This window comes from Chenopodium quinoa, unplaced genomic scaffold (genome assembly GCF_001683475.1).
Source record: "Chenopodium quinoa cultivar QQ74 unplaced genomic scaffold, ASM168347v1, whole genome shotgun sequence".
Taxonomy (NCBI): domain Eukaryota; kingdom Viridiplantae; phylum Streptophyta; class Magnoliopsida; order Caryophyllales; family Amaranthaceae; genus Chenopodium; species Chenopodium quinoa.
Window position 1 is genome coordinate 1,294,401 of NW_018742810.1, and position 15,217 is coordinate 1,309,617.

Genomic DNA, 15,217 nt, shown 5'->3' on the forward strand with positions numbered 1-15,217 from the left:
TTTTTAATTGGACCAGAATTTTTGGCTAATGTTATGATTTGCCTCGTTTAGACATCTTGTTCATCTGTGTTGTCCTCCTTTTCATATTTTCTTATAAAGAAAAATAATTGATCATTTATTTCCTCAATTTTCTGTACCTCTCATATTTGGATGCATGAGGCAGGTGGTGCAACCGTCCTCAGCTCCTTTAGTAATAAGCAAAGATTTCCATTCTGCTCCTTCAGCTTTGGGTATGGATATAATCTTACAAGCTTGTCTCAGCTTTCCTCTATATTTGACTGTGTCAACACTTGATATTCATCTAATGAATTATAGAAATGATAAAGGACTAAATTGTGTATTTGAGAAAGTGAGATATTATACATAAATTCTTGGATCAAGTAGAAAACAGTAGATATTTTAAATGATTAAATTATTAATAAATTTGTAAGTATCGAGAATTCAAAAAGCAATTAGAATATGACTCGTGAGATAAAGCTATCCGATCATTGTGTTCCAAAAAAAAAAAAAAAAAAAAAAAAAAAAACACTATCCAATCATGGTAATCAGGATAACTTAGATAGCATATAGAATTTGTTCCAAAAAATAAAAAAATAAAATAAAGATAGCATATATATACTTAGTAATTTGTATTGTGGCGGTACATTAAATAATTGTGATACTTATATCTTCATGTTGAATTATATTGTGGATCGATCATGTATAATTTTTTGGCTCATTTTGATCCACAACAAAAATATTAGCTCAAGTGCTCAAAATACAATGGAAATTTAAATTTTAGTTCATAGAAAATATATTTCAATATATATATATATTTTTTAATATGAAAATTAACTAGGTAAGCGGACCACATATATTGTGCAATGATTAAATGGATATTTTTTTAAGGTGAGTATAATAATATCCTAAGTTCTGTCAAATGCTCTTCAGTCTAGCTCAGCTACCACACACTAGTTTGCTCTCCTATGGAGTTCTCATTAATTGTCACGATCACCTTGTTCATCTCTCTTCTCTCCCTCCTCTTCCTACTCTTCACTCTGTATCGTCGACGGCCCAATACCCTCCCTCCTGGCAAAATGGGTCTCCCCTTTATCGGGGAGACCCTCCAACTGATATCGGCCTTCAAATCCGATAACCCTGAGCCTTTCACAGATGAACGTGTGGGCCGTTTTGGGCCCATCTTCTTGACCCACCTGTTTGGTGAGCCCACAATCTACAGTGTTGATCCTGAGGTCAATCGTTTTATTCTTAACAATGAAGACAAGTTATTTGAGAGTAGTTACCCAAGTATGATTGCCTATTTGCATGGGAAATATTCGCTGCTTTTAATGAAGGGAAATTTGCATAAGAAAATGCACTCTCTTACTGTCAATTTTACTAAATCTGCTCTTACTCGTGGCCGTCTTTTGCTTGATATGGATCGTTTGATGCTGTTTTATATGGACTCCTGGTCTCCCAAACTTTTACTTCTGGAGGAAACTAAGAAGGCAAGTTTTTCCATCTTTTTAACACTTAATAACTGTGTGCATACGTTGCAATTTAAAAATAACAGAGAAATTACACAAAACCTGTACATGTTAAATTAAGGAGATACAAACTATGCTACTCAGTTAAACTTTAATTCGTTATATCTTTGCAGTTTCTGTATCCCTGAGGTTCAAATTAGTGTATACTAAATTCCATCATTTTCTTTTGCATGAATGCAGGTTACATTCGCATTAACAATAAAGCTTTTATTGAGCTATGACCCTTGTGAATGGACAGAGAGCCTTAGAAAAGAATTCCTTCTTATTGTTGAAGGCTTCTGGAGCATTCCCCTGCCTTTCTTCTCTATCTCTTACAAACGAGCAGTTAAAGTACTTCCCCTAATTTTCTGATCTTAAAATCAATATTTTGCATATGATCTTCAATTGAATTTGATTTAATTCTTTGTTTGATGAATATAAGCTAATTTATGCCGATCTATGAAAAATTGTATTGAAAATTATATTATGAGTAGGTATATCATCAATCATGACTTGGGAATTACTTTCCTACATCTCTAAAATTTGGACAATATCATATGTTAATTGGATGGTCACTATGTGGTTGAAGGCTAAGACAAAAGTGGTAGAAGCCTTGACGTTGGTGGTAAAGGAGAGAAGAAGTGCTAGGGAGGAAGGGGAGAGAAAGAGCGACATATTGGGGGCTATTCTGGACGAGAAAGCTGATGATGAATATTCTGATGAGATGATAGTAGATTTGCTGGTGTCTTTGATGTTGGCAGGCTTTGAGACCACCTCCTCAGCAATGACTTTAGCAGTCAAATTTTTAACTGAATCTCCACTTGCTCTTGCCCAACTCAAGGTAATCAATCTCTCTTTATTTTCTCCCCCATTAACTTAAGACAATTTGTACGTAGTAGTATGCTTTGTACTCATATTGTATTAACCTGAGAAAGGTATAAGAAACTTGTAAAAGCTACCTGCCTCCATTTATCTTGATCTTGTTGATTTTTTCTTATAATGTACTGATTGTAGCTTTAGCGCCACTGTTAGTGAAGCAATTTTACCATGTTACAGCCACTTTTACAATTTATGTTTCAAAAATATTAAGATAGGCAATAGCATTAAGCCGAAAACTGGTAGGAAAAGGCTACTGGAAATTGCAGTAGATATCACTATGTATTCAACAGCCTTCAATTAGGTCTATATTGAACAAGAGTGCTGCCACATACAAGGCCAATTGGGGTTTTTGCTGAGATGCTACACGCCTAGTTATGAATAAATGAGTACAATACTCTGGTCTTTTGCATGAATTATATATGCACAAAGGCTATATTTCATAGATAACTAAAATATGTTATACTGAAGGCACTCCAATATGACTTTGTTTTTCTCCGTACAATTATGCCTTATTCTACCCCACTTATGAGATTAAGGCTTTGATTGATTGATTGAATTATGTCTTTTCTAGTAAAATTTCCCCTTATGCATGTTTAAAGTCTTTGATGGTTTTTCCTAATATGCTCTAGGCTGTTGGCAATTATTAATACATTGCATAAGAAATTAAATGCGTTGTAATTATACAACAGGAAGAACAAGAAAAGATCAGAGATCAGAAGGGTGATAGTGAGCCGTTGGTTTGGAATGATTACAAATCAATGTCATTCACTCAATGTGTAAGTCATCTTAATTTATATATGGTACTTAGTTTAGTAACCTATTTCAAACTTGCATAAATTTGCAATGCTGTATGTTAATCTTCTCTTTATATCTATAGTTTTGATAGCGTGAAGTTTTCTAACAATCTAATTTTCCTAGATACTTTAAGCTGTGTAGTATTAGGCTAACAATATTCTAATCCCTGTATATATGATTATATCTCCAGGTTATTAGTGAAACTTTGCGAATTTCTAATATTGTTGGAGGCATATTTAGGCGAACCCTATCAGATATCCAAATGAACGGTATTTCTACAAGTTTATATGTTTACTTGATCCTTATCTTTCTAGTGAAATTCCAAAGATTATGTTTTGTTTAAGATGAATATTAAATACTACGCATAAGGGTGACTTTTATAATTAACTTGTTGATTATGGAGAGACTGAAAAAGGGGTGACATATTCAGTCTCATGTTATATTACATCTCATACTATAATTTATGACATTTATAGGCAATTATCTTAAATCGTAGTAGTTGAGCAATATATTTCTGCCTCTGGGTCATTATGTTAACAGGCTATACAATACCAAAGGGATGGAAAGTATTCGCAGCACTTAGGGGCGTACATATGAATGATGAATACTTTAAGGATGCTGGGTCATTCAACCCTTGGAGATGGCAGGTTATTCATCAAAAATCCTCTGCTCTAATTGTTACCTAGATTTCCTTTTTTTTTTTTGGTTAGAATTTGATTATTTTGGTCATTTTTTATATTTACAATCTCCTTATTTCTTTTAATAAGATAAAAAATGTATACTCTGTAGCTTATATGACTTCTAGTATGCTATATCAATAGTTTCAATACACCTGGAGTGAATGTATTATTACTTTTCAACCAGATATAATGCGGAGGCCTTATACTTTGCATTAAGAAACAGATATAGTAGTACCTGCTTGTAGTAAGTAATGATGTAACTTGTAATTAGTACTGTTAGTGTATTCATTGCATTGATATATACAGATACCGAGTATTTAGATGTAAATCTAGATCATTAATACAAAGTTTTTTTTTTTCCTGGGTTGATGACATGTTTTTTGTCATATGAACAGGGTGATGCAGAAATGACCCCTGCTAATGTTTTCATTCCATTCGGGGGAGGCCCAAGGTTGTGCCCTGGCTATGAGCTTTCTAGGGTATCAATATCCATCTTCCTTCACCGCCTCATTACAAAATACAGGCAAGGCATTGGCATTGGCATATACGTATTAATATCATTACCCTTGATGTCTTACATGGTGTGGTTTCTCAACAGTTGGGAGGCTGCAGAGGAGGATAAGCTAGTCTTTTTTCCCTTAACTGGAACACAGAAGCGGTATCCCATTAATGTACGCCTACGAAATCTATCTGTGTGAAGAGGAAGACAGGAGAAAAAAGTATCAAAGTTAAGATGGCTTTTTTAAAAAATGCAACAAGGGAAACCTTGCCTGTTATGTCTAGATTATAAGAAATCACAAAAGTCTAGCAGTGCTTGACAATCAACTCTTGATTTGATTGAGAAATAAGCTTAGATTGTATTACTCATATATCGGTTCCATAAGTAAACATACAAGGTCCAAATACACAATATGTTTGTACTTTGTAATATGTAATATGGCTATATGCTATATGCTATATACGTATATTCACTCTATGCAGGCTATATAAATGTCAGGGAAGGGGTAAATACTGTTGTTTGTCAAGGGCTTTTCAAAGGGCTCAACATGCTGCAAACTTAACCGCGCATGTTGCTATGCCAGTGACTGATTTGAACAGATTGAGGATTGACAATCCTCAATGTATCTAGTTTGTCTTGGATCATCCTTTAGGGTGTTCCTTACTAGGAGGGTTGATGAAATTATGATTGGTTGAGCTGCAAATCGAATAGAATACTTATATTTGCTACAAAATATAAAGAATAAAGTCTATATATTTAGGTGTGTTCTGTTCAAGTATTGATATGGTAGTTTTTGTGTTTTTGGTAAGAAGGTGTTATCGAACCGATGCTTTTTACAAGTCAACTCGATTCGGATTAGCAATAAAGGCCCCTTGGAAGTAAGGGGAAGGGTAAGGAAATCTTCTACTCCCAAGTTACTTATAGTGGAATCTCATGGTTGTGAGATGACAATCTTTACCACTAGACCAAGTATTATTTAAGGAGAGCAACTCTTGTGAGGGGATCCACCTTGCCAACTTGGTAAAGGCTATAATCTTACCTTTTAAAAAAATAATATAATAATAATTACTCTATATTTGTAGGATTGTAGGAGAAAATATTAATTATTACAAATGTATTTCGACGAATCAATGCAAATCAAATATTACTCACTACGTTATTTTAATTTACTAAATGCGGTCATTTTATTTTAGCAAATTACTAAGGATTTGCTAACGAATGCCCCAAGACGTTCGGTAACCATTTATTAAAATATTTCCTAAAATGATATTAATTCGAGATTACATGCCAAAATTATGCGTCAGTTGATATAATTAATGGTCATTTTATGTAACACCTCGGGATATCCATTAGCATTTGTCAATTAGTCAATTACTACTTCATCCGTTTACTTTATAGTTTTAGTCAAAACAATAGCCACTATACATAACGGGGAAGGGAGAAATTATGTTAAGTAAACTTGGCGGGAAAAACGTAAGCAGCCATTATAACCGCCATAGTCTTGAAGCTTGAACTACTCGCTCATTCTCTCTCCTCTTAGCAACTACAGCAATGGAGAAAAGAGACGAACCAATACCCATTGAACTAGATGAAGATGATGAAATCATTCCTACTACAACCAAAGAACCCCCTAAAATCCATCGTTTAGATGAATCTGTCATCAACCGCATCGCCGCCGGCGAAGTCATCCAACGTCCAGTTTCCGCCATTAAAGAGCTCGTCGAGAACAGCCTCGATGCTCATTCTTCCTCCATTAATGTCGTTGTTAAAGATGGTGGTCTCAAACTCATTCAAGTCTCCGACGATGGTCACGGAATTAGGGTAAAATTAAAATTATCCAGAAATTTTATGATTTTGTGGTGTAATCTATGTATTGATGATTAACCCTAAGTTTGATTTGTTTAGTTTGAGGATTTGCCGATACTTTGTGAACGGCATACGACGTCGAAATTGTCGAAATTCGAGGATTTGCAGTCGATTACATCGATGGGGTTTAGAGGTGAGGCTTTGGCAAGCATGACTTATGTAGGTCATGTGACGGTGACTACTATAACCCCAGGCCAATTGTATGGATTCAGGTAATTTTGGTGGGAATTTATTGTGAGCACCTAGTGTTTGATGAAATGCCTCTGAGAGATATAAAGTTACTAAGTTAGGAATTGGTTCTAATGAGGGTTTACTGTTTGTTTCAGGGTGTCTTATAGAGATGGTGTTATGGAGAATGAGCCTAAACCTTGTGCTGCTGTGAAAGGGACTCAGATCATGGTACGAGCCGTATTTGTTTGTTTAGTTGGTCAGATTGATTGGTGGCATGCCATTGAAAGTGAGTTGTTGGTATTAAAGAAAGACTGACTTTAATTTGCTCTTTAGTTTAGCAATTGAAGTATGTCCCAGTGAATTTAAACCTGCCCTTCAATGCAATCTTTTGTTGCAAATAACTATTGAGTAAATGATCAAGCAAAAATTTGGCCTTTTGAAGTAAGTAATACAAGGAACTAACAGAATTGAATTCAACTATTGTAATGTGAATAGGTTTGTATTGTTTGGTTAACTTTCTTTTTCTAGTTTATCCTTATTTTCTCACCATCTTAAAAGAGGCTAAATGGACAAATACGTTACTAAGATCTGATGTTTTAGGTGAGTTTGGATCTTGAATTGAACATCTTTCTGTTGAATGTAGATCGAAAATCTTTTCTATAATATGACAGCACGGAAGAAAACACTTCAGAACTCTAATGATGATTATCCAAAGATTGTTGACTTGCTAAGTCGGTTTGCAATTCATCACATAAATGTGGGCTTTTCTTGTAGAAAGGTTAGTCTTTGTGGTTATAGTCCTCCATTTCATCTACTATATTTCTTCAGGAGCCAACCTGATCTAAAACTCATTATTTGTGCTCCTTTTTTATCTAGCATGGGGCTGCAAGAGCTGATATTCATAGTGTTGCCACATCTTCTAGAACTGATGCAATCAGAGCTGTTTATGGTGTATCTGTTGCCCGTAATCTAATAAAGATAGAAGCCTCAGATGATGATCCATCTAACTCAGTGTTTAAGATGAAAGGTTTCATCTCCAATTCCAATTACGTGGCCAAGAAGATAACTATGGTGCTTTTTATTAATGGTATGTTCCGTGTAAATAACACCTATAATTGGGTACTGATCTTTAAGTGGTCAAGATACATCCCTCACTTCCCTCTGTTTCTAAATGTTGTGGAAAAGGAAACATTTTCAATTATATATTGTATAATCATCTATAACTTACTTTTACTAAAGTGTCAGTGGTTGAAGTTAATGCTGGCAACATGGGTGCATTTGTTTTAGCTTCAAAACGTCATTGACCATTTATTGGAATATCTTCCAGATCGATTGGTTGAGTGCTCTGCTTTGAAAAGGGCTATCGAAATTGTATATGCTGCAACTCTGCCCAGAGCATCAAAACCTTTTGTATACATGTCAATTACATTACCACCTGAGCATGTTGATGTGAACATACATCCAACAAAACGTGAGGTGAGAAATAATTTTAGGTAGCTTGTAATCTTCAAATGCTTTGATTTGTTGTTGAGCGCTTTGAAGTTCGTGATTGCAACCTCTTTTTTTTTTTTTTTTTTTTTGTGGCCTGAAGTTTCCAGTTTATATTCTATTGCTTGAGTTGTCTGTGTTTTACTATTAGAATTATTTATTACTCTCATAATATGTGCTTTGTTTTCTTCCACAAGGAAGATAAACTTTTGATAGACAATTAATGTCTCTGATTGTCATATTACTCTTATATGTAATAAAAACTTCTTAATATATACGTTTCAATGTTGCTGCCATTAGGTTACAAAAATTTGGCATTGTCCATCTGTTGACCTATAGCATTTTTTTTAGATGTCTGTCTCACAAGACCCTTGTTAGTTCTGTTACCATTTTTGGTAGATAATATTTTCTTGGTTGATTAATTGGCAGGTAAGCCTTTTGAATCAGGAAGTTATAATTGAGAAGATACAGTCAGAAGTGGAACTGCAATTGACAAACTCCAATGAGACAAGAGTATTTGAAGAACAGGTAAAATATTTTGCATCTACAACAACAGCATCAAATCTTTAATTTATATATTATAGGGCATTTAACAGCTATTTTATTTTATTATTATTTTTTTGTTTAATTTTTTTGTGTGTGTATGTGTGTGTGTGTGTGTGTGTCTGTTTTACTTGGAAAATATGCACAATGCTGAGTTTTGTTCAAAAAAACAATCCCTAATGTCTCTTAGATTGCCTCTAACCTTCTTGGCATCCTTTTATCCTAATTTTACAATATCTGATTCTCTCTAGAATTTCCATTGAATTCTGAGGAAAGTTAGCTTACTTATCTACTTAACCTGCAAAGTAGGGTTTCTTGCATTTGTTTGCAATCTCTAGTTCATGTTGAAATCTTGGGATCTCAACTGTCCTTGCTTTCAGACTTCTATAGATTAGCGGATATGCTAAGGGTGTGTTTTTCTCAACCTTTTCTAACTTATTCCAGACAAATTAGTTCAGACAAAATATTTCAAGTTCAGATAAATTGATTTGCGTTAAGTTGAAATAAGTTAAAATAAGCCAAATTAAGCTGACATTTGTCCAAACATGTTTTCGAAGTTATTTTTAAAATTTAATTGTGTATTCAAGAAAATATGGAGGAAAACTACCATTTATGTATCACATGCTAGTATGTTACAAACAATTACCTTTTAAAGAAATTTATTAAAATTACTATCTTGGGAGACAATTTGCTTAATAAGAGCTCTTATGTGAGTATATGACAATTATTTACTTTTTGAGATTTTCAAAAGTTAAGTATGGCTCACGAAACCAGTAGTCCAGTAGTCTCCTGTTTCTGTCTTGTTTCCACGCATAGGGTCTGGTTTAGTAAGCCATACTTAGATTTGAAATTGTCAAAAATTGTGAAATGGTAGTGTTCATTGAACATACATTCTTAATAGGTACTTTGTAGTTGTTTGTAAAAATCGGTATATAAAAGGTATTCCCCTTTATCTAATCCTTCACTTTTCTTAATGAAGTCGTAACAGTTTCGTTATTAACGTAGTGGTTCAATCATGACATTGGATCTCCCTTTTCATATATAATGTGCATGCATGCTGGCTTGAATGACATCAATTACCAAGATGGAAATTTCATAAACATAGGGATTTATTGATAATAAATCGATATGGATCTTCTGACCTGTTGCCATGTTTTTTCCAATGAAATTTAACTGGAACAGAGGTATATAAAATAATTAAGTGTTGATCATAAGAGGATCATGCTATAGAGAAAGGCTTTTTAATAGGACTCGAATTTCTTAGCCTCGTTTGTGTTATGTAAAGGCACCTTATTCCTTCCATGTTGTCCTTGATTATAGTTTATAAAATTTTCCCCTTCAACTAAAAGAAACAATCACTATACTCTTAATTTTTGTACTCGCTGTTTTTTTGGATGTGTGAATCAGGTGATGCAGCCCCCCCCTTCAATTCCTGTAGGAACAAGCAAAGATTCCCTTTCTAGTCCTCCAGCTTCTGGTATGGATAAATTATCACGATTAAATCTCAGCTTTCCTTAAAAGTTGCACTTGATACAGCTTATGCATCCTAGAACTGAAAGTTGCTAAACTTCACCAGCTTTAAAAAAAAAAAATTCCTTGACCTTCTCTCCAGCAATTTTTGGTTTGTTGGAATAATTGAGTTTTTCTTAAAGAAAAATAGAGAAAAGTGAGGCTTTTGCAAAAAAAAATAAAGTCTCTTGATAAGTCTGTAAGGAGGAGAATGACAAGATTTGAAATTTATATGAAGTGGTCAACATGCATCCAAAAAAACTGTAATAGCATAGTCTGTAATGCCTTTATTGATTGAGGAAGCTGAAGTAAACAGATCTTCTTCATTGTTGGAGCAATAAGAGATGATAGCTATTAGAATTCTGTATGACCAATACTGACAGACACTCAATTGATGCAATCATGCATCAAGTAGTAACAACATTTTGTCTTTATTTATTTATTTGTGACGTTTTGATGCTCTACCCCCTGGTGCAACTGCAGCATCGAAGTCGCAGAAGATTCCCGTGCAAAAGATGGTTAGAACTGATGCATTAGATCCAGCAGGAAGGTTGCATGCATATATGCAAGTTAAGCCTTCTACTCAGCTTGAACGAAATGCTAGCTTGAATTCTGTAAGGTGGGACTTTCATAGATGCAACATTGTTATAATTATTAACCATCAATCTCCTTTGTAAGTGTGATTCTTAAGTCGTCATCTTTTTGTCTTGGTTGGTGGGTGCTGGTTGTTTTAAAAACTACACCGCAATTCCTTACTCTCAGCAGTTATAACTTGCTCTTTGAACTGGTTATTGCTTCCACTAGCTAGGATATTTGCTTCATACAAAGTTTGTAGTTGGTAATGTTGACAAAAGAGCAAATCATATTCTAATATTTGTGACAGGTTGGAGTTTAAGAGTGTTTCTACAACTCTCCTAAGATTTCTGAATGGCGTATATCTTGCTGACCTGCGTGCAAGGGATAGTTTTTCTTTTGGAAGTGATAGGAAAGTGAGATTAGGAGGATGCTAATGTCCAAAGCATTCAAATTTCATGGTGAAGGAAGTAGAACTCAGTATAATACTATAATTAATGTGTTCTACTGAATAATTTAGTGAATTTATTAATATGTTGTTAAATCTAGTGGATAAAAGCACGCCTGAGCTGCAAGGTGACATGGGCCATGCGTCTTTTTTGGTCTAGGCAAGTCGGTTTTGGTGAGGCACAATGAGGCGCGCCTAGTTGCACAACCTTTATTTTCCCATAAACTTTTTATTAAGTGCACCCCATTAAAGCTCTCACATCAATGAGGTGCAGAGAAACCCCCATCTCCTTTACACACACTCAAATTGTTAGCCAACTGAGAGATTAAAATTGAAACCGAGTGGCAGTTTACTCTTATGAGATAAATACAACTCATTTGTGATATTTTTCCTCTAAGCTTCCGTATTGTAAAGTAAATTAATATGGTTTTTAGTATGTCTTGCTCTTTAATGCTGTCTTTGCTACTGCTGTTCAGATATCGCACCTTGTAGTAGTCGTAAGTCCTTTTTCTTTACTGAATTTTTGCACCACATAAGTTTTTTTTTTTTTTTTTTTTCCTTTTTCTTCTAATTTTCAACTGATTTATCGCACCTCATAAGTCTTTAATTGCATGTTCGCCATATTATAACAGGTTTGTTATTTTGTTATGGTTTTTGTGACTATGTTATGTTGCTGCCTTGTGTCATCAAGCTTTGTTCTAAGTGTTACAATCCTCAGCATGACATCTTTTGTTTTCTTGTAATTTCTTTATTTTTTAGATCATACCCAAGATCGGATTGTTTATCCCTATTGCAAGATATTTAATTTGGTGTTAGCAAGAATTTGTTTGAGTGCAGTATCGGGTGAATAATAAACAATGTAGAATCTCTTAGGATTGATGTGGTTGTAATATATCTAATGATAAAGAAGCAAATTGAATATTGTAGGTCTTCAATTATTAGACAAAGGAGAAATCCCAAGGAGAGTGCAGATCTTACCAGCATTCAGGAGCTTGTTGAGGAAATTGATAATAGCTCTCATTCTGGTGAGTTCTCCCCCAACCCCTATATATACTGTTATAACTTTGAAGCAATTTTCAATTTAGCCTTAGGTTTCTTTTCATATTTATAATTTGTTTAGCTCATCAATTTGCATTTCTTCCAGGCCTGCTTGATATTGTCAGAGGCTGCACTTATGTTGGAATGGCGGATGATGTTTTTGCATTGGTACAGTACAAGACTCATCTTTACCTGGCAAATGTAGTAAACTTGAGGTATCAATATTGGCTCTTTTACGCTCTTAACACTAAATCTTTTGGATTCATGGTAAGAATAAGCAGCTGTCTGATTGCCAATTGGCCATTTGTCTCCACATTTATCTTATACTTCTAAAGTTCTGGACTCTGGTCTACATTGTAAAGAGAATTAGTAAGATTAGGATAGTACTTTAAGTCTACTGCTGGTCCATCATAGGGCTTGTAGAATCATTGAATTGATGATCCTGCAATATCTGGAGTTTAAATTGCAGCAGCATTTTGGATGGAATAACGACTATTGTTGGTTTTGTCATCCTCCTTGTTGTCAGTAGGCCTGTTCTTTAGTTTGTGTGAGTACCATATAAATCTAAGCATCAATTTTTACTGATCTCATCTGACTTACTTTGCTTGTTACTTTTACCCCTTTTTCTGCCCAGCAAAGAACTCATGTATCAGCAAGTCCTGCGTCGTTTTGCTCATTTCAATGCTATACAATTGAGTGACCCTGCTCCTCTCCCTGAGTTAATAATGCTGGCACTCAAAGAGGAAGATATGGATGCAGATGACAGTGAGGATGATGATTTGAAGAAGAAAATTGCTGAGGTTATTACTTTTCCTTTGTCCAGTTCTCCTAAGAAAGTCCTGTACTCTTGCTCCCCCTGCTTGAGACCTAGGCTAGTGTTAGCTACTTTATTTTACTGCAAATTAACCTAATCAGATACCTTCATGTCCTTGATTCTTCCACATTTACATGTTATGTTGCTTATATTTATTACATCATCATCTCTGAACAAATCCATACTTTAGGTTTCCCTTGCTCAGTGATAAAGCTTCATGTGGCTTTAAAACCATAGGTCTTGTAATATGGTTACGGGTGGTCCACTTACACCATTTGATAAACTGCTTTTGATGTGATTTATTTTGAATAATTGGTCTACAGATGAACACTGAGCTACTCAAGGGAAAATCCGAAATGCTGGAGGAGTATTTCTGCATTTACATAGATCCACAAGGGAATTTGTCCAGGCTTCCTGTCATACTTGATCAGTACACACCTGACATGGATCGTGTTCCTGAATTTGCTCTTTGTCTTGGCAATGATGTAATTTTCTTGCTCATTGTTATCAGCTGCAATCCTTAATTTTTTCATATAATTTCTGATTCTACTTTCATCCCGTGTGATGGCATAACCCTACTGTTTTTCTGTCCCTTTTCCTTTTCCCTAATGATGGTTAGCCAATGAGAGTATTTAGTCCTCTGATTTTTCCTCCTCTTCATAGGTTGACTGGGAGGATGAGAAAGTTTGCTTTCAAACAATCTCAGCCGCTCTTGCAAATTTCTATGCCATGCATCCGCCTATTTTGCCAAATCCAGCAGGTGATGGCTTACAACACTATAGAAGAAAATCTCAACCTGCCGTGATATCTATTGATGAAGATATGAACAGATCTGGTATTCATCTCCTCATTAATCTTGTCTCAGTTGATAAAAGTTAAATTTAATACCATCTTGAACAAGCTCAACTCTATGCAGAGTTTTTCGCTGAATTTAATTTCTGTTTTCTACAGCTCCTAATGAGGTTAAGGACGCTGAGATTGAACATGAACTACTTGCAGAAGCAGAGACAGCTTGGGCACAACGTGAGTGGTCTGTGCAGCACATCCTAGTTCCTGCTATGCGACTCTTTCTTAAACCCCCTAATTCAATGGCTAAAGATGGGACCTTCGTACAGGTAACAAGTGCATTCGAACTCATGTTAAATTTTTCCCTTTTACATGAACGAGATTTCAGTACTCCCTTGTCCTTAAATAATAGGCCACATTTAATTAAGGATTTTTTTTAAGGAACGAAATAAAATACCATTACTATCCAGATTCATTCTATTAATGTCAAGCCGAAATTGGCTCTTAATAAGGGTAATCAACTGGTCTAGGAAACTTCAAATTTTAACTTGACATAGAAAGAAGTAACTTAGTAAGTGCCCTATTATTTTAGAATAGTTGAAGATAGAATGTGGCATATTGTTTAGGGACGAAGGAAACATTAATGTTTTCTTTCCGTGCAATAAATTTCTTCGAAAATCTACATCGTCCGTGAAATTACAGGTGGCCTCACTGGAGAAGCTTTACAGAATATTTGAACGATGCTAACAGGTCAGACTTGAAACTCTTTGCAAAGATGAGGAAAAATGAGTCTGTTTGAAATATAGGGAATGTATATAATTATGAATGAATGATAACTTTAATTAGGTGTTACCTGTTCCTGTGTACATACAAAATGTCTGATGTCATCTGCAGTATGTATAAATTGCAGATTCAACAAATACTTTAGACTTTCAATGTGAAAATGTAATAAACTTCTGCTCCACTTATTAATCATGCTTTTAGGCCAAATACAATTTTGTCCTGAAAATTCCGATCTAACCTTGAGGGTAAAGTGACTAAGTTTATGTCAAGTCGTACAATTTTTTTAATGTCACCTCAATATCAGCTAAGACTATGATATTCTAATTTTTTGTTGTGTGAAGAAGTTAAATTAGTTTGTTTGCTTCAAGCAAGGAAATTCTATGATGCGTCTTAAGAAAATTGCATTGGTTGAGATGTATGTTGTTTTACATTAGATTATTATGGAAGTATATTCCTGTACTCTGTATATGGTGACTTTGATGGTCCAAATCTCAGTCACAAAAACGCGACTATTGGCCTGGGATTATTAGGTTTGTAGGTATGTTGGTTTTGTGGGAGATGTTATAGTAGAAGTATTTTTGGTGGCTATTCGTGGGAGATTTTCCAAATGTTTAATATAACATTTTCGTAGATATTTGGAAAGTTAAATGTAGATTTCTTACGTGGTCAAATTGTATCATTGAGTAGTGTAATGAGTATTACATAGATGCTTTTAATGAATTTCAAAAATAATTAAAAGGGTACTAACGTGTTGTGGTTTCAACCTACTTTTAATGTGTTTTTCTAGGCAGTAACGAGTCTTGTGAAATATCAGGGCTACAACTATCTTATTTAGACTCT

General features: G+C 34.7%; 2 protein-coding genes across 2 annotated transcripts; both read left to right on the top strand.

The window, feature by feature from the left end:
* Positions 1 to 812: 812 nt before the first annotated feature.
* LOC110725236 (cytochrome P450 90A1-like) lies at positions 813 to 4,835 on the top strand. Its single transcript, XM_021904725.1, has 8 exons — positions 813 to 1,487; positions 1,707 to 1,856; positions 2,095 to 2,346; positions 3,074 to 3,160; positions 3,370 to 3,448; positions 3,720 to 3,826; positions 4,255 to 4,382; positions 4,458 to 4,835. The coding sequence occupies exons 1-8, from the start codon at positions 966 to 968 to the stop codon at positions 4,555 to 4,557; spliced, it is 1,425 nt and encodes a 474-aa protein (XP_021760417.1). The 5' UTR covers positions 813 to 965; the 3' UTR covers positions 4,558 to 4,835.
* A 945-nt stretch (positions 4,836 to 5,780) lies between these two features.
* On the top strand, positions 5,781 to 14,655 carry LOC110725237 (DNA mismatch repair protein MLH1-like). Its single transcript, XM_021904726.1, has 16 exons — positions 5,781 to 6,179; positions 6,264 to 6,436; positions 6,551 to 6,623; positions 7,039 to 7,173; positions 7,272 to 7,482; positions 7,723 to 7,871; positions 8,313 to 8,411; positions 9,834 to 9,903; positions 10,419 to 10,554; positions 11,884 to 11,981; positions 12,101 to 12,209; positions 12,629 to 12,794; positions 13,132 to 13,293; positions 13,472 to 13,643; positions 13,760 to 13,923; positions 14,297 to 14,655. Exons 1-16 carry the CDS (start codon positions 5,910 to 5,912, stop codon positions 14,339 to 14,341), a joined length of 2,232 nt encoding a protein of 743 aa, XP_021760418.1. The 5' UTR covers positions 5,781 to 5,909; the 3' UTR covers positions 14,342 to 14,655.
* Positions 14,656 to 15,217: the final 562 nt, after the last annotated feature.